Genomic DNA, 16,041 nt, shown 5'->3' with positions numbered 1-16,041 from the left:
CTATTTTTGGGCCGTGGCGCGGCAGCCACCCGGCAGTGCCAGGGGCCCCGCGTCACGGGGGCAGCCCGGCTGCCTCGGCATCGCCCTCATTCCCGCCGGCACACGGGGAGCAGCGGCACGGCACAGCTCGGCTCGGCACGGCCGATCCCCTGGCTTACAGCTCAGGAGAGGTAAAGCCTTCACTCGGCCCTGGTGTCCCCTGGGGACGGGGGGATGCCCAGCAAGTGGGGCAGGTGGCTGCCAGGCTGCCATTGCAGGGGACATCCCAGGGCAGGGGACATTCCATCATGGTGGATGCTCCCTCCTGGGGGACATCCCGTCCTAGGGCATCCTGCACCCCTGTTCTGGGGGACATTGTTCTGCAGGGGATGCTCCTTTGCAGGGAACACCCCATCCCAGGGGACTGGAACACCCCATGCTGGGGGATGCTTCAGCTGTGGGGGTGCCCACCTGGGGGACACGCTGCTGCAGGGGCCACCCCACTCAGCCCTGCTGCCCCCAGTCCATAGTGCTGGGACAAGGGGTGCATTGGGGCAGCCTCGTGCCAGGCAGCTCATAACCTAAAAATAGACAGCAGCTCATGGGCCCCGGGGCAGGATCCATCCTTCCAACGGTGCTCACAGGGAGTCGGGCCATGTGGGGCTGCCAGCACAGGGGGTGAAATGGGGAGGGGGGGCTGTTCTCTCCCCCACAGATGGCTGGTGGCATCTTCTCCCCACTGGGGAGCTGCTCGGAGCTGGAGAAGGCCAACTGCCACCCACTGGTCTGCCTGCTCTGCCACGAGCCCTACCAGCACCCCTGCCTGCTCGACTGCTACCACAACTTCTGCGCCAGCTGCCTGCGGGGCCGCGCCAGCGACGGCCGCCTGCGCTGCCCGCTCTGCGGGTGAGGGACAGACCCTCCCGGGGGGACACAGGGACCAGGGCAGGGCACACGGCCAGCAGCCTCAGAGGGCACTGCACCCACTGTCCCCAAAGCTGCCCTCACCTGCCCCAGGCAGGCAACTCCATTCCCACCCGTCCTCATCCCCATCCCACCGCCCCAGGCACCCCTCGGTGGTGAGGGGGGGCACAGGGCTGCCCCCTGTAGACCGGCTCTTGCAGTTCCTGGTGGACAGCTCGGCTGATGGCGAGGAGGACGTGCACTGTGCCAACTGCGACCGGCGCTGTGCCAAGGCGGTGAGGGCAGCGCGGTGGGCAGGGCAGGCAGGGGACCCCTGCCAGGGCCATGCCTGCCACCAGTCCCCCCCCGCCCACACAGGAGCTGGACACCATGTACTTCTGCAACACCTGCGGGCAGCCCCTCTGTGCCCCGTGCCGCGAGGAGACCCACCGTGCCAAGATGTTTGCCCGCCACGAGATCGTCTCCCTCTCCAAGCGCACCAAGGACATCCACAAGAAGTGCCGTGAGTGCTGTACCTGCCATGCCACACCGCGCGGGGCCGTGCCACGCTCGGCCGCCCTGCCCGACGTTCTCGTCCCTTGCAGCACTGCATGAGGAGCCCTACATCATGTTCTCCACCGAGAAGAAGTCCATGCTGTGCATCAACTGCTTCAGGGACATGCAGGGGTGAGCAGCGGCGGCCCCGCGCCCGCCCCACGCCCCGCGCCGCGCCCTGACGCCCCTGCCCACAGGGAGAGCCGGGCACACTGCATCGACATCGAGACGGCCTACATGCAGGGCTGCCAGAGGCTGGACCAGGCCGTGATGGTGGGCAGGGCTGAGGGGCCGGGGGGCTCGGGGAACGGCGCTGCCCGCAGTGCCACAGCCGCCCCGCTGCCCCGGGCAGGCCGTCAAGGAGCTGCAGACCTCCACGCGTGAGGCCATCGTGCTGCTCAAGGCCATGATCGAGGAGGTGCGGAACAGCGCCAGCGAGGAGGAGGCAGCCATCAACTCCCTCTTCGGCCGCATGCAGGTGCGGGATGCACACCCCGGCATCACACCCTGTGTGCACGGCAGAGCTGGGGTGGCAGGGGGGACCGGGGTGGCCATGGGACACGGGGTGGCCGTACTGTCTGCAGGAGCAGCTCTCTGAGAGAAAGAAGACACTCCTGAAAGCTGTGCAGAGGTGAGGGGCCACAGGCTGAGCCCGCTCCCCAGGGTGTTCCCTCTTCCTTTAACATGTTGAGGTGCCCTGGGGCCAGAGTGCTCCCCTGAGCCCCAGAAGGGCTGTGCCTTGCCTTGCTCTGCCACAGCCAGCACGAGGAGAAGGAAAAGGCGTTCAAGGAGCAGCTTGCCCACCTTGCCTCCCTGCTGCCCACCCTGCAGGTAGGGCCCTGAGCAGGGGCTGGGCTGCCACGGCCACCCAGCCACCAGTGTGACACCCCCCTGCACGCAGGTCCATCTGGTGACCTGCTCAGCCTTCCTAAGCTCCGCCAACAAAGCAGAGTTCCTGGACCTGGGATATGTGAGTGGTGCCAGTGCCTTGGGGCAGCTGGACCATCCCCCTGTGGGGTGTCCGGCAGGCCTGGGCGGGGTCCCGGGCACCCCTCACTACACCCCCATGCTACCTTTCAGCAACTCATGGAGAGGCTGCAGAGGATCGTCAAGCTGCCGCACCGCCTGCGACCAGCCCAGACCAGCAAGGTAGACCCCACCGCCCACCCCAGGCTGAGCCCCCCAGCCCGCAGCCCCCACCGCTAGCACTGCCCCAGCCCAGCCACACTCACCCTGTCTCACCCCCAGATCAACACCGAGTACCGGGCCGAGTTCGCCCGCTGCCTGGAGCCCCTGCTAATGCTCAGCCCCCGCCGCTCCGTGGTGGGCAGCGCTGCCGGCATCGGTCCCAGCATGGCTGGAACCAACATGTGAGATGCTGGGAGGGCAGCTGGGGCTGGGGTGCACAGTGCCACCCATGCAACTGTGCCCCCCTCTGCATCCCACCATGCCAAGCTTGCTGCCCTTGAGCCTGTCACCTCGGCAGCAGCACAGGGACAGCACAGAGCACAGCTGTGCTGATGAACAACAGGCACGGGGGCTTAAAGTGACACTTCTGGGAAGCGGGGCTGGCAGCAGGGTGCCTGGGTGAGCTGCACCCCGCTGCTCGGCCCCCTCCCACCATCCCCAGAGGGCTCTCCCCCCGCTGCTGGGGCCAGCTCCTGCTTGCCCGCACACCCACAGTGCCACAGCCTCTTTGCCCACCACTATTTTTATCAGAATTTCATGGAAGTTCCCGGCCGCTCCTCACCCGGGATATATTTAGGCCCGTTGATGTCACAGCAGCACTGGCCCTGCCAGGCGCTCCCAGCCAGAGAGGACAAACGGGCGCTGCCGGCCCATGGGGACCGACCCTCGCCTGCGGCGCAGTGGCTGAGCTGCTGGGAGCTGCCAGCCCTGGCGTGGGCAGGGGGAGCACAGTGCAGCACGGTAGGATGACGGCAGGTGGTGGGCAGTGGAGCCAGGGTGGGGGCAGAGCAGGGAGGGGGAGATGTGGGGGCAGCAGCACTCACCAAGGGGCCAGGAGATGCTGGCATCCACCCTTCCCTCTGGAAACCAGAGTATGCCTAGCTCAGCTCCTGCCCCTTCCATAGCTGGTCCTGAAGCTGCAGGCAGCAGAGGAGCAGCCCCAGAAACGTGATTTTTGGAGTGTTGTAAGGCACCTCAGTGCTCAGTTGAGGGAAGGAACACAGGGAGCTGGCATATCCCCAGCCCCCTGGGGCGAGGCTGAGCTGGTGGCCTGGCCCCTGGCACCTCGCTCTGCTCGCCCGCAGCCGTGCCACTGTCACCCTCTTGGCTTAGGCTCCCTGGTGGCCAATGCTCCAAGACCCTGATGGTGCCCAGCTGCCCCCCCGCCGGCGATAAGATGTCCACGGGGCCCATGGTGCGGAAGCCAACGATGCACCGGTACATCAGCACCAAGGTCCTGCTGGCCGAGGGGCGCGAGACCCCCTTTGCCGAGCACTGCCGCAACTACGAGAACACCTATCGGGTAGGAGCGGGGCTCCGGGGGCACAGGGTGGGACAGGAGGAGGGAGCCGCTCACAGGGGCTGCCCCCGGCCCCTGCAGATGCTGCAAACAGAGATCCAGGGCCTGAAGGACCAGGTGCAGGAGCTGCACCGTGACCTCACCAAGCACCACTCGCTCATCAAGACGGAGATCATGAGCGAGATCCTGCAGAAGTCCCTGCAGATGGACGTGCAGATCGCGGCGCACTACTCGGCCGTGGAGATGATGCGCAGCGTCTTCGAGGAGGTACAGTCAGCGTGTCCTGGTGTGGCAGGGCCCCCGTGCCACAGCGCACTGCCCAGCTCCCTCTTGTCCCTCCAGGTCTGGGAGGAGACATACCAGCGTGTGGCCAACGAGCAGGAGATCTATGAAGGTAGGAGACTCCATTCCCCCAGCCCTGAAACCCCCATACCCACTCCTGGGGGGCAGCTGTGGCCACAGCCCACTCCTCTCACCCCCCAGCCCAGCTCCACGACCTGCTGCAGCTGCGGCAGGAGAACAGCTGTCTCACCACCATCACCAAGCAGATCGCACCCTATGTCCGCTCCATCGCCAAGGTGAAGGAGCGGCTGGAGCCCAGGTGAGGGCCGTGGGGGGGGTCTGTTTGGGCCAGAGTTCTGGCCATGGCTCACAACCCTTTCACCACAGGCTGCAGGAGCCCCAGGACCCCAAGGAGGAACCGGCCCAGATGCTGCTCAGGATCTGTGATGACAGCAAAGCAGCTCCAAGGTAGGTGATGGCAAACACCTGGGTACCAAATTCCCCCTGTGCCCTTTCCCAGCCAATGACCCTGCTGAGGTGCCTTCCCTTCCCCAGAGACACCTTGCCCAGTGGAAAGGAGGGGCCTCCGGCCAGCCCTGGGGAGGGCTGCACCTCTGGAGACCCCTCCTCAAAAAGCAAAGAGTGCTGCAGGGGCCAGCAGAGCAGTGGGGCCGAGGGTGCTGCCCGCAAAGAGCCAGCACCATAGAGCCCAACGCCAAGCACGGAGCCGCTCAGCTCTCACCACGCCCTGGCTGTCAACTGGCTCCTCTCGCCATGTGCCATGATGAGAGGCAGGAAATGGCAGCCCAGAAACTGTGTCTGCAGCTTGCCAGAAGCCTGGCATGGGGTGACTTTGTTAATCTGAAAATATAATTGTCTTTATACTCTCCCTTTTGTGTGTCACAAGTGAAATAAAAGGCACCAGTGTACGTGTCCACCTGGTTCTGGACAAAACCTGCCAGCATGGGGTGTCCAGCTGCTCTTACCACCACCAAGTTTGCAAACAAGGGGTAAAAAACCCAAAAAATCCCTGGTGTGGGGTAGAGGCAGCTCACCACAGTTAGGATCCAGGTGCACTGAATACAAAGAACAGCTTGAGAAGAAAGCTTAATCTCCATTGTCAGCTCACCCAAGTCCAACCCAAGCAACAACTGCTGTTTGTCCGTTTCAAAGTGTGTTTGTGCACGTTTAGAACAGAAACCTTAACGCCTACAAAAAAATGTTAAAAATTAACTCGCCCAAGGCACGCTGGCTGCAAGAGCAGTCACAGCTTCCATGAGGACATGAGTCAGAGGCACAGAAATGCCTGAGCAGGAGCCTGTGAGTGACTGTGCAGAGGAATCGGTGCTGCCTGGCTGGTGCACTACCTCATTTTCTCTTTTCTCCCAAGCTACAAACACACCTGGTGAAAGACAAATTCCCAGCAAAGGCACCGAGCTGACACTCCATGCAGAACACACCCTGAAATACAAAGCAAACCTGGCAGAGGAAGGACCCTGAATGGGTTAAGTGAGGAGAGACAGAGGATCTGCCAGTCCCTGTGGCTGCACAGCCCTAGGTCACAGGGAGCCTCAGCCATTCTCCGACAGCACCGAGTGCACCAAAAACCCATCAGGAACTGTGAAAGTAATAACTTCCATTCCCATCGTGTCACCAGTAAGGCAAGAGATCTCTAAATGACCACCAGACAAAAGTTAGCAAGAATTGTCTTATTTTTTATGAAAAAAACCCCAAAACTAAACCAAAGCCATCTCCCACCAGTGCCCCTTTTCCTGAGCCATACCACACACCTCCATTCAGGAACACTGCCAGCCTGAAGCGTGAACTGCCAAGCAACTCGTTTCCATTCTAGCTAGGAAGAATAACCTAAAACTCAAGAAAACAGTGAACCTCTTTGGTATATAATGACAGAATAAGTTATACCACAAAGCTCAAGTAGGAACCATTTCCAAAATAGGAACATTTAAAATTGCATTAACTAGCCATACTTTTTTCCTCTTTGGAGAATTTCCCTAGAAGCATCTCCTAGTCCCAGCAGCATCCCAGGTTTGCCCACAACGCAGGCAAGGATCTTCCTTCCCAATCCAAAATCCTGGGATTTCTGCAGGACAGAGGCAGCCTTGCAGGATAGGAAGCAGCGTGATTTGGAAGCGGGAAGAGGGAACAAAGGTGGCAGGGAGGGGGCTCAGGAGGGCGGTGGCTGCGATGGTGGCTCCCGCAGTGCCAGCAGCAGCCGGGGCAGGGAGCGGGCTCACTCCCCTGCATCCAGCAGAAAAGGCTCCTGGGAGCACAAGTGCCTGGGGAGGAACCACCGGCGGCAGCGGGTGGGCAGGCAGCCCCCGTGCCAGGGGAGCAGGAGGGCAGCACCCGCGGTGGCACCAGCTGCCAGCCCCAGCCTAAGGGGATTACAGCCGCACCGCCGGCTCACGAGGCCAAAGAGCTTTAAAATCAAATGAGGCCACAGGAAGAACCAGGGCCTTTCCTGCTCCTCAGGCAGGAGGGCAGAGCTGCTGGTCTGGAAGCATCTCGGTCCAGTTCCACAGCTGCAGGCAGGAGGGGTCGATTCTCTTTAGAGTCGCTACAGGCTAAGTTATCTGGAAGATCCCTGAATGTGCAACGAAGGGCTTATCTTGAGGACAAATGAGCTTCTGATCTGCTAGTGACCCGTAGAGCTGCCCAGCTCTGCAGCTCTTTGCCAGCTCCTCCTGGGCAGCCAGGAAATACCAACAGGCTACTCCTAGTGCCACACACTGTCCCTCGCCCTGCGGCGCCTGGAGCTGGGCATTCACTCAGCCAGTCCGGTTTTTGCCCACATTACAGTTCCACTTTGACTCCTTTAATAAAAGGGAGACCCGATGGCACCTTCCTCTTGTACTCCAGGTACTCTTCTCCAAAGAAGTGAATGAGCGTGATCTCCTCCTCCTCGATCCGCTCCCTGAAGAAGCGCCAGGACGCCAGCGCGTAGCCCACCACGCAGATGGGGTTGCAGAGTAACACCTGCAGAGACACCAGTGGTGAGCATCCCGAAGAAATCTCCTCAAGGAGCCCAGGCTGCACCCCACCCCATGGGCTAACCACCCTTCATTAAGTCTGCCACAAGGTCTAAGAGCTCTCCAGAGAAAAAAAAAGCCAGCACCTCTTGTGGAACTTCATTCTGGAGAGGAAATATGCTCACAAAGAAAGTGGCCAGTGGGCAGCTGCTGGCTCCTGCCACCCCAGCTGAGAGCTGGATCCTAGCTCTGGAGAGCCCAGGTGCAGCCACACTGCTCCATGTGCAGCCTTCAAGGTCTCTCTGCAGGGAAATAAAACCAACTGCCAACCAGCAGCCAACCACAAGATCACAACTAAGGCAGTGCTGAGTTGCAGCTCAACTGCAGCTGGTATCCAGCCCACCCTCTGCCCAGGCCCTGGGCATTCTTAGAGGGAGTTTTCCTTGCCATTTGGCACAGGATTGGCATTAGGCAAGAGCAAGGCTACATCTGACCACTGACAGGCATTTTGGACAGCAGCTTCAGCATCCCCTGATGGCATGGAGCAACCTTAAGATGACAGACCCAGGTTACAAGATGAAAGTATCTGAGTGTGTTGTGCACGGTACCTGTGTTCCAATACTCCAGTAAAACCAGCCCACGTAGGACGGGTGCCGGAACCACCCATACACCCCACTCGTCACCAAAGTGTGAGTCTCCGATTTCTCATTCTGAACAATGTGGTTGAAGTTGGAGCCTGCTGTCAGCATGGCTGCCTTCCTCAGGCAGTCCCCAAAGATCACCATCAGCAGCCCCACCGTGCTCAGCCACGTGATCTGCTTCAGCTCTGCAAGGCAACGAGGACGGGTCACAACAGGTTTGCAAAGGTCCTGCTTGACTGCAGGGCTCCCGGAGGGCTGGGCTGGTAGAGGGGCTTCCCCCCACTCCCCATCTAAAAGCTCAACCCGTAATGCACAGCCAGCATTCCACATGCTGCTCCCACCACCAAAGCAAATAAAACCACCCCCAGTGTCATGGAGCCCCCAGTGCAGCATCTGCCCACCCCGAGGAACCCAGCGCCGCGGCAGAGCCCGCCGTGCAGTGTAAAGCTGACACAAAGTACAGCCAATTGCAAGGAGCTCCTCGGCCTGTGCTGCCATGGTGGAGAATGTCTCCCTGCTCCCAAAATCAAAAGGAACAGCCTAGGCTGGACCAACAGCAACAGGTTTTGCTGATTTAGTTTTGTCCCAGGTCAAAAAAGGTCCAGATGTAACCGAAACATCATTCTTTGTACCACCACATCAGCCTGAAGGATACAGCCTAGGACGGGCTGAAGCCCCGTGACGCAGCCTAGCATAGCAGAGTAAGAGAGACACTCCCCCCGCGTCCCCGAGAACAAAACCAAGAGGCTCTGAGGACACAGATTAAAGCCACATCAAAGCCTCCTACGCCGCTGGAGCAGGTCAGCTAAGGGAAGGTCACGAGGGCTTTCCAGCAGAGGGGTGAGCCCTGGAACAAGCAGCCAGGCAGACAGGGGGACAGCAGAACAGATGGTGAAGGGCAGGGTGGCCAACCTGGGAAGAGGAGCTTCTCCAACGTGAACTCCACCCAGGAGGAGAGGGCAGCCAGGTTGTACTCGAAGCTGTGGTTGAGCAGGAAGGAGTCCAGGGAGAGGCTGCGTGGGTTGTTGATGGCTGTCACCAAATACTCCGAGTAGTGGAAGAGGGACAAGGAGCACATGTACCTGCAGTGGGAGGCAAGGAAGGCTTGGCAGGGCCGGTAGCACGGGCCGGTAGCACGGCACCCCCGGCGCCACGGCAGCCCCGGCTCCCCCAGCCCGGGCCTTACCAGCCGAAGTGGCGCCAGGCCGAGCGGCCGGCGCTGAGCAGCAGCCCGCAGCCGAAGGCGAAGCCCAGGAAGCAGGCCCGGACGGCAATCTAGGAGCAGAGGGAGGGAGGGGAAAGAGCGCTGCGGCCGCCGCCCGGGCCCGGTACCCCCTGACCGCCACCCCCGACCCACAGCCCCCCCGACCCAACTCCCCCGGGTTTCCTCCCAGCCGCCGCCTCTCGAGGACGCTCCCCCACCCTGCCGGCCCCGGGGCCACCCGCGCTCTGCGGAACCCCCGCGGCCGCTGCCCCGAGGCCTCCTTCCACCCCGCCGCCGCTCGGTCCCGTTCTCCCGCGATTCCCCGGACCCCGCCGCCCCCCACACCCGCTCCCCCGAGGTCCTCCCGTCGCCCCCTCACCTTGTAGAGCGGCCGCGGATAGAGCAGCAGCAGCGCCGCGTTAACACCCGCCACGTGCAGGGCGAGCGCCAGGCGGCCGCGCAGGCCGGGGGCGGCCAGCAGGGCGGCCGGGGAGCCCAGCACCGCCGGCAGCGCCGCCACCGAGGCGCCCAGCAGGAAGGCGGCCAGGCTGGCGCGGGCCTCCCGCCCCAGCCGCCCCCGCCGCGGAGCCGCCGCCGCCGCCGCCGCCGCCGCCATTATAGCGGCGCCCGCCCCGCCCGCGTCGCCCGGGAAACGGCCGCGCGGCTCTCGCGAGAGCTGCGCCCCGCGCAGGCGCGGTGGGCCCGGGGCCGGTCCCGCCGCACCGAACGGCCCCGCCGCGGCAGCCCCGGGCTGCGGCCGGTCAGCTGGGGGGCTGCTTCGGAGCCAGCCGGCACAGCCAGGATGCCGCTGCGGCTGGAATCCGCGCCGCGCGGCTGCACGAGGTGTCCTCGTTGAAAGAGTCAACTTCCCTACAAACCGGGGCCAGAGCCCCCGCGCTGCCCGGGGCCCTCGGCAGAGCCGCGGGGCCGGGCGCTGTGCCACGGCGCGCGGAAAAGCTGCTCAGCCCCGGTTGTTGCCGCCCCAGACACAACAGTAACACGATCCATTCCAGTCAACAACAACAGAGTTTATTTATGCCACAGGATTCCTTAAATAACTTAAATAGATGTGCACAGAGAAACTATCTAGAGATGTCAACAGGACGGTCCCAGACATTCAGCACGGCACCGGGAGCGCTTCTCCCTCCCGGTACCGCACGTGAGCTTTGGTGCGCAGTGAGGAGGGTTGAACACAGCAGCACACGGACCGGCGGCCTCGCGCCCTCCTGCCGTGACGCAGCCCGGCCCTGCTCCGGCACGGCAGGCTGACGGGTGCAAACAGGGCTCACGGGGTGGATGGCGAGCAACCGGGAAGGCTCCCGGAGGCTTTGGGTGCGCTGAAGCCACCTAAAGCACAAGGTCTACGGCGCTAAACTGATCAACAGCGAAGCAGCCGCCTCGCCGCGGCAGCTCCGGCGGGCGAAGGCGCGAGGCCCGGCGCGGGCTGGACACAACAAGAACGGGAACCTGAACGCTTGGCGGGCGAAGGCGGTGGGAGCGCAGGGGTCACTGCTGGGCAGCCTGCTGCAGCTGCGCCTGCCGCTTGGCCTTCGTCTGCAGGTACCGGCCCTTCCCCTCCTCGAAGCGCCGCTTCTCATCCTCCGTCTCCGTCTGCGGGCGACGGAAACACAGCGCAGCCTGAGCAGCCCCGGCGGGGCTTGTGTGGGAGGGAAACCATCCCCCCCTTCCAGGAAACGTAACGGAAAACCCGTGCACTGTGGAACGTGTTTTGACAGCTAGTGGGTAATTAGCCAGCAGAACAGTGGGAAATGGTGAAGAGCAGAGAGCAGGTGGGACAAAATATTCATCAAGAAACAGCTCCCTGGTCAGTGGTGCCACATCAGCAAAGCCCTGCTGGGATCAGGAGAGCTAAAAACTGGCAGGAGAGCTAAGGGGGGATGCAGCAGCCTTGTCACATATGGTCCTCTCCTGTGCTCATGTGCTTCTGCTGAATAACTCAAGGAAAGAGGGCTTGTTGGACAAAAAAGCTGGCTGGGGTCTGCCCTGGTGGAGCAGAAGGGCTGGCCAGGCTGGCTGCAGTGTGGCAGGAAGAGCTCTTACCAGCAGCTGCGGGACGGGCAGGGGCTTCCCCTCCTTGCTCAGGGAGACGTAGGTGAAGAAGGCGCTGACGGCGCGGTACCGCTCCCGAGGCTCGTCCACGAACGGGTCAGCATCCACAAAAACTTCAATTTCCATGGATTTATTGCTCGTGAAGGTCATGCGCCCCGAAATGGTGATGACACTGCCTGTAATGCCGAGAGGGGCTGGTCAGGCTGATGGCCCCCACTTCTGCTCAGAGGGAGGGAGCAAGGGGCCCCGCCTGTTTTATGTTTAAGCCGTGTCTTAAGCAGAGCTTCCCGGCACAGGACAAGTCTAACAGTGACCACATTTCTCTGCCAGCACCCAGGGGAGCCAGGACATGGCACTGCAGGAGAATGAAGTGCCCACCACCACCCCCATCACCTTTTTTGATCTTCTCGTGGAAGTTGATGGCATCCACCGAGGCGGTGACGATGTTGGTCTTGCAGTGACGGGCAGCTACAATCCCAGCAACCTCGTCCATGAGCTTCATGGTGACACCTGTGGGGAGGCAGGGGGTCCCATCTCAGGGAGGGTTAGGGGAAAAGCTGCGCTGCTCAGTAAGGCCTTTGCATGACCAAAGCTACACCCAGGAGTCAGAGCGGAGAATCCCACCTGCAGGAAAACCCCGGTACCAGCAGACTCCTGCCAAGAGCACCTGCAGGGTGGCATCCTCACAGACCTGGGTTTAAGATTTAAGCCAGCTCTGGCTCTCCCAAATTTCCCTGAGCAAACCTCAGTCTTGCAAGGCATGAGCAGTCCCACAGACCTCCTGCCTGGAAAGAGCTCTGGGCCATGTTCTTGTGGTTGGGTTTTTTTTAAGGATGCAATTAGACGAAGAGTGGCCAAGAGGAAATGACTCCAGCAAATCACAGTCATTTTATGCTGTGGGTTTATAACGCAAGTTTTGCAATTTATGACACAATGACAAACTTCTAGGAATCGCAATTTCTGCTTCTGCTCCAGGGGAAAACTGGTGCAGAGCGGGCTCACCTCCGTGCACGAAGCCCAGCAGCGTGCAGTCCGATGGCCCCACCAGGTGGATCAGGCTGGACTGGCTGTAGCCCACGGTGTGTGGCTCTGGTCAGAGAGAGCAAAGCAGACATCAGAGCTGTCTGGCCACCGCACACAGCCCTACAACCCTGTCTTAAGCTGTCTGAAGGAAGAAACTGTGGGGCTGGCTGGAACAAAGCCAAAGGGTGTTCAAACCAGTGTTTTATCAGCCCAGAGCAGTCCTGAGAGCAGAGGCCATTCACACCTGACATCACCCCCTCCCTCTGATGCCCACCCACCACTTTTATTCCAGCTTAGCTCATTTCCTCTTTTAAAGCTCTCAAGGAGCCCAAAAGTAAATGGGAGTGAACAGGAAGCCTTACCTTTTGTCTGCCTATCTGTGAGCAGGGAGAACAGAGGGGAAAAAGCATTTAAGTGACTTTCATCCTGCATCGCCCCAGTACAATCCCCACATGCCACCTCTCTGCCTCTGCCAAGGACCACACTGGTCCTGCAGGCCACTTGCCCCTTCAGCTGGCACCAGAGCTGCCCCGTGTTGCCAGAAGTCAGGGCTATGCTTTCAGTAGGAAAGAGATCCCCAGGGACCCCCAGCTCCTCCCCATAGCTCACCCCTCCCTTCAAACACCAGCTGATTAATTTCTTGCTAAAAACTGACTTGAGAGAGGGGCTGCAGCTGCGGAGTGTGCAGGACCCTCGCCCCATGCTTGCATTACCAAGCAACCTGCTCAGCTCACACACCACGGCTCCAAAATGCCATCCCCCTCCCCAGCACGGTGCAGGGAGTGGGCACTCGCAGCCACAGGTGCCTGTTGTCAGCCAGAGCTGTCCTGGGGATCAGTTCATCCTCCCAGCACTGCCAGGATGTTCCCACGGCCACGCGCTGCCCGCGTTACCTGGGTTGATGACAGGGAAGATCACGTCGCCATTTCTCTGCTTAGTTTCCAGCCGATCCAGCTTTTGCTCCTCATAACGCTTCTTCCCCTCGTCCTCCTGCTCCTTCCTTGCGTACTGGAAGGAAGGGCTGGTGACAACGGGGCTGGCAAAGGCACCAGCACAGCTGGGGTGCCAGGTCAGCGCTGTTCTCCTGGAGCAGGTGAGCTGTGCTTTTCAGGGAGCAACGTGAGCTGTCCTACCTGGATGGGGGGCACCTCAAGGACCTTGTTCACGTTCTTCAAGGACAGCGGCACGTACCACAGAGTTGCCTTGTTTGTCACCTTCTTTGCTCCTGGAGGAGAGGGGGGGCAGAGGGTGACAGGACTGACACCAGCAGCACTTTGCCGGTAACCGGCACCGGGGCTGGCCCCGCAGCACCGGGCAGCTCTGTCTGCCAGCTCCTGTCGGGCTTTGGCTCAGAGCAGGTGCGGCACTGCATTTTGGGAAGGCATCCCAGCAAGCAGAGCCCATTGCCACAACAACGGCAAGAAAAGGGCCTTTTTCAGGGCCATGTGCAGCAAATGAGGCAGGAGGAGCTAACAGCAGATTATTCCTTTCTTCACTAAAAATAATCAATGGAGCTGTACTCCCCAGGGAGCCTTCCTGGCTGCCCTGCCCAGCACCAGCCCTGCCCACTCTCAATAAAAAGGCAGTATCTCTGCTCGTGCTGCTGGGGACAGTGGGCAGAGCAGAGGGTCAGCACTGCGAGCTCGTGGCTTCTCATAGTTATTCCTGGAGTTCTGGGACAGAGCTGCCAGTAGCCACCCACCTGTTAGAATGTTTTCAGACATGACGTTGACCTGGACCTCCACGGAGTGCCGGGAGGTGTAAGTGATCTCGGCACTGACGTTGGCCACCTCACCAATGCACACCGGGGAGAGGAAGTCCGTCCGCTCCACCCTTGCCAGCGCGGCCACGCAGGGCTCCTGGGGACACGGGACAGTGAGGGTAGTGGCCACAGCCACACCATGCAGGGCTGTGGCTGGCGGATCCCCAGGGCCGGCCCACACCACGTGCAGCTCTGGCACCACAGCCTCTGCCTTATCCACCGGCGGCTGCCATTCCTTCCCCACCCGTAACGGACGCCAGGGCTCCCTGCGACCCGCCCCTCGCGGGAGTTATAACACTAACAGCAGTGCAGTGACGTTTCTGCCCATAAAACACAAAGCAGGATGCTTCTGACTACTGGGGCCGTGCTCTGGCAGCAGCTGGAATTTCCGGTGGTTTGCACACAGCAGCAAACGCTTCTGGTGTGGGGGGCGACCAGGCAGGTCCCCAGGGAGGCCTGGTGGCCCCGAGGGACACCCTATTCCCAGCAGAACCCTGTGGGAGGGTTGGAGAATTACCGAGCCCAGTGGGCACTCTATCCCCTACTCACCCCGGCCTGGGAGTTGCAGTGGCGGGTGCTGATGATGGCTCCCGCCTCCTCAATCATCTTCAGGATGGTTCCACCATGGACATTCCCCGCGACGTTGGCATCGTCCGGGCGCATGATCCTGCCGGGAAAGAACACAAGTGCTCACATCCCCGCCACCCCCACCAGGGTGCCAGTACGGCCGCCCAGAGCCACCGCCACGGCCCTACCGGATGAGCTGCCGGGCCATCTCGCCACGCCGGTGCTGGCAACGTCACCGGCGCTGCCCGCACGTGGCTTCCTGCGCAGGGCGGTGGAAACCGCCCCGAACCGCTGTGGGGAGCGGGGGGGGCATCGCTCTCTGCCGGGGCAGCGGCTGCTCAGCTGGGGCCACCGTGACAAACGGAGACTGAGCTGACACGTGCTGCCACTCGGCGGTGGCGGCTCCTGCCGCCAGCAGCAGCAGCAGCGACTTTTGTCCGAGCGGCAAATAATCGACTGGAGGAGGGCAGCTGGGGCAAAGGCCGCGTGTCAGCCCGGAGAAGAGCCACGGTTCAGCCAGGCGGCCGTACCGGGGAGCCAGAGCGGGCGAAGGCGGGACAAGAGGGGCTCTGCCTGCCCTCCCTCCCTGCCCTCCCTCCCCTGGCGGTGCTGCACCGGGCACCGCGGAGCAAGGGCGCGGTGATGCTCCACGGTGCCCCGCGCAGCACCGTCACCAGCAGGGGCACTGTGGGAAGAACAGTGGTGACGGTGCTGGCAGCGTCTGGTGCCGGCAGCCGTGAGGACAGTCCCGCCGGTAGCATCCCGGTTGCAGGCCGGTCCCGGCCTTGGCGCTCTCGCGCGGTTCCCAGCCCAGCCCCGCCCAGCTCTCCCCCGGTTCCCCGGCAGCGGGCAGCGCGGTGGGGCCGTACCTGGAGACCTGGATGGCGGCCGGCCCCGCGCCAGCGGCCCCCCGCTCCGACATGGCGGCACCGGCGCCCCGCCCGCAACGGCGCTGCGGCACCGGCGCCCCGCCCCGAGAGGCGGGGCCTGCGCTCTGCCGGCGGGCGCCGCCCGGGGGCGCAGTGGGGAGCGGGGGGGGGTTCCGGTGTCTGGAGGCGGGGCTCCGGTGCCGGGGGGCGGGGCTCCGGTGCTGCCGGGGGAGCTGGGCTCTCCCCACCGGGACAGGGGCTGCTGTGCCCTCCGGTGCCCCCCGCGCCCACTGCCCCACGCCAAAATGCCCCAGGGCGCAGCAGGGCGATTCCGGCACCGGGTCATGCCCGGATCCCCGCCGATGTCCCCGTGCCACTCCCGTGTCACTGTTTTCCCGGTGGCAGGGCCCTCAGCTGGCGCAGCGGTGCTCGGGGGCCCGGGGCACACGGCAGTCGGGCGCTACGGTCCCGGTACCGCCGCCCTTGCGGGCGGGCGGGGCGGCCGCTGTCCGCGGTGCTGAAGGCGCGGAGCCGCTGCTGTCCGCGGTGCTGGGGGGGGTGTCCGGGCCGCGCTGTCCTCGGGTGTCCCCGCCAGTTCCCCAGGTGCCGGTCCCCTCACTGCCCGTACCGGCGTTCCCGGAGGCAGAGCAGCCTATTCATCATTCCCCGGTTCCTGCCCGTGCTGCCGGGACCGGTAGCGAACGTCGG

General features: G+C 62.5%; 3 protein-coding genes across 6 annotated transcripts; 1 reads left to right on the top strand and 2 right to left on the bottom strand.

The window, feature by feature from the left end:
* The first annotated feature begins 61 nt into the window (after positions 1 to 61).
* On the top strand, positions 62 to 5,168 carry RNF207 (ring finger protein 207). Of its 2 annotated transcripts, none has more exons than XM_051637455.1 (18): positions 62 to 170; positions 695 to 885; positions 1,046 to 1,178; positions 1,261 to 1,405; positions 1,488 to 1,569; positions 1,635 to 1,710; positions 1,790 to 1,915; positions 2,022 to 2,068; positions 2,196 to 2,268; positions 2,339 to 2,407; positions 2,518 to 2,586; positions 2,686 to 2,807; positions 3,739 to 3,928; positions 4,007 to 4,192; positions 4,268 to 4,319; positions 4,409 to 4,526; positions 4,595 to 4,675; positions 4,763 to 5,168. In XM_051637455.1, exons 2-18 carry the CDS (start codon positions 695 to 697, stop codon positions 4,911 to 4,913), a joined length of 1,911 nt encoding a protein of 636 aa, XP_051493415.1. In that variant the 5' UTR covers positions 62 to 170; the 3' UTR covers positions 4,914 to 5,168. The 2 variants fall into 2 exon arrangements, with proteins under 2 accessions (XP_051493415.1, XP_051493416.1); XM_051637456.1 differs by having other exon boundaries at positions 671 to 885.
* Positions 5,169 to 5,901: 733 nt separating this feature from the next.
* ICMT (isoprenylcysteine carboxyl methyltransferase) lies at positions 5,902 to 9,674 on the bottom strand. The gene is made up of 5 exons (XM_051637457.1): positions 9,422 to 9,674; positions 9,025 to 9,113; positions 8,751 to 8,920; positions 7,806 to 8,023; positions 5,902 to 7,204 (listed from the first exon to the last, which is right to left on the bottom strand). Exons 1-5 carry the CDS (start codon positions 9,656 to 9,658, stop codon positions 7,022 to 7,024), a joined length of 897 nt encoding a protein of 298 aa, XP_051493417.1. The 5' UTR covers positions 9,659 to 9,674; the 3' UTR covers positions 5,902 to 7,021.
* Positions 9,675 to 10,049: 375 nt separating this feature from the next.
* ACOT7 (acyl-CoA thioesterase 7) lies at positions 10,050 to 15,437 on the bottom strand. 3 transcript variants are annotated; one of them, XM_051637583.1, is made up of 10 exons: positions 15,334 to 15,437; positions 14,447 to 14,564; positions 13,838 to 13,994; positions 13,269 to 13,360; positions 13,029 to 13,143; positions 12,498 to 12,512; positions 12,115 to 12,201; positions 11,506 to 11,622; positions 11,104 to 11,288; positions 10,050 to 10,653 (listed from the first exon to the last, which is right to left on the bottom strand). In XM_051637583.1, the coding sequence occupies exons 1-10, from the start codon at positions 15,384 to 15,386 to the stop codon at positions 10,549 to 10,551; spliced, it is 1,044 nt and encodes a 347-aa protein (XP_051493543.1). In that variant the 5' UTR covers positions 15,387 to 15,437; the 3' UTR covers positions 10,050 to 10,548. The 3 variants fall into 3 exon arrangements, with proteins under 3 accessions (XP_051493543.1, XP_051493545.1, XP_051493544.1); XM_051637585.1 differs by lacking the exon at positions 15,334 to 15,437 and adding an exon at positions 14,653 to 14,736; XM_051637584.1 differs by lacking the exon at positions 12,498 to 12,512 and having other exon boundaries at positions 15,334 to 15,400.
* Positions 15,438 to 16,041: the final 604 nt, after the last annotated feature.

Source organism: Apus apus, chromosome 20 (assembly GCF_020740795.1).
Source record: "Apus apus isolate bApuApu2 chromosome 20, bApuApu2.pri.cur, whole genome shotgun sequence".
NCBI lineage: Eukaryota > Metazoa > Chordata > Aves > Apodiformes > Apodidae > Apus > Apus apus.
This window is presented reverse-complemented; position numbering and strand designations above follow the sequence as displayed.

Bases quoted from the DNA above. Each gene is read 5' to 3' on its own strand.
- RNF207 (XM_051637455.1), top strand. From the start codon at position 695: ATGGCTGGTGGCATCTTCTCCCCACTGGGGAGCTGCTCGGAGCTGGAG. The intron at 1,711-1,789 runs GTGGGCAGGGCT...TGCCCCGGGCAG, and splicing joins GGCTGGACCAGGCCGTGATG to GCCGTCAAGGAGCTGCAGAC. The intron at 4,320-4,408 runs GTAGGAGACTCC...CTCACCCCCCAG, and splicing joins CGAGCAGGAGATCTATGAAG to CCCAGCTCCACGACCTGCTG.
- ICMT (XM_051637457.1), bottom strand. From the start codon at position 9,658: ATGGCGGCGGCGGCGGCGGCGGCGGCGGCTCCGCGGCGGGGGCGGCTG. The intron at 8,921-9,024 runs GTAAGGCCCGGG...CTCCCACTGCAG, and splicing joins GCCTGGCGCCACTTCGGCTG to GTACATGTGCTCCTTGTCCC. The intron at 8,024-8,750 runs GTTGGCCACCCT...GTTGCCTTGCAG, and splicing joins GGAGAAGCTCCTCTTCCCAG to AGCTGAAGCAGATCACGTGG.
- ACOT7 (XM_051637583.1), bottom strand. From the start codon at position 15,386: ATGTCGGAGCGGGGGGCCGCTGGCGCGGGGCCGGCCGCCATCCAGGTC. The intron at 13,144-13,268 runs GTAGGACAGCTC...CCTTCCTTCCAG, and splicing joins TTGAGGTGCCCCCCATCCAG to TACGCAAGGAAGGAGCAGGA. The intron at 10,654-11,103 runs GTAAGAGCTCTT...CGTCGCCCGCAG, and splicing joins TGCCCGTCCCGCAGCTGCTG to ACGGAGACGGAGGATGAGAA.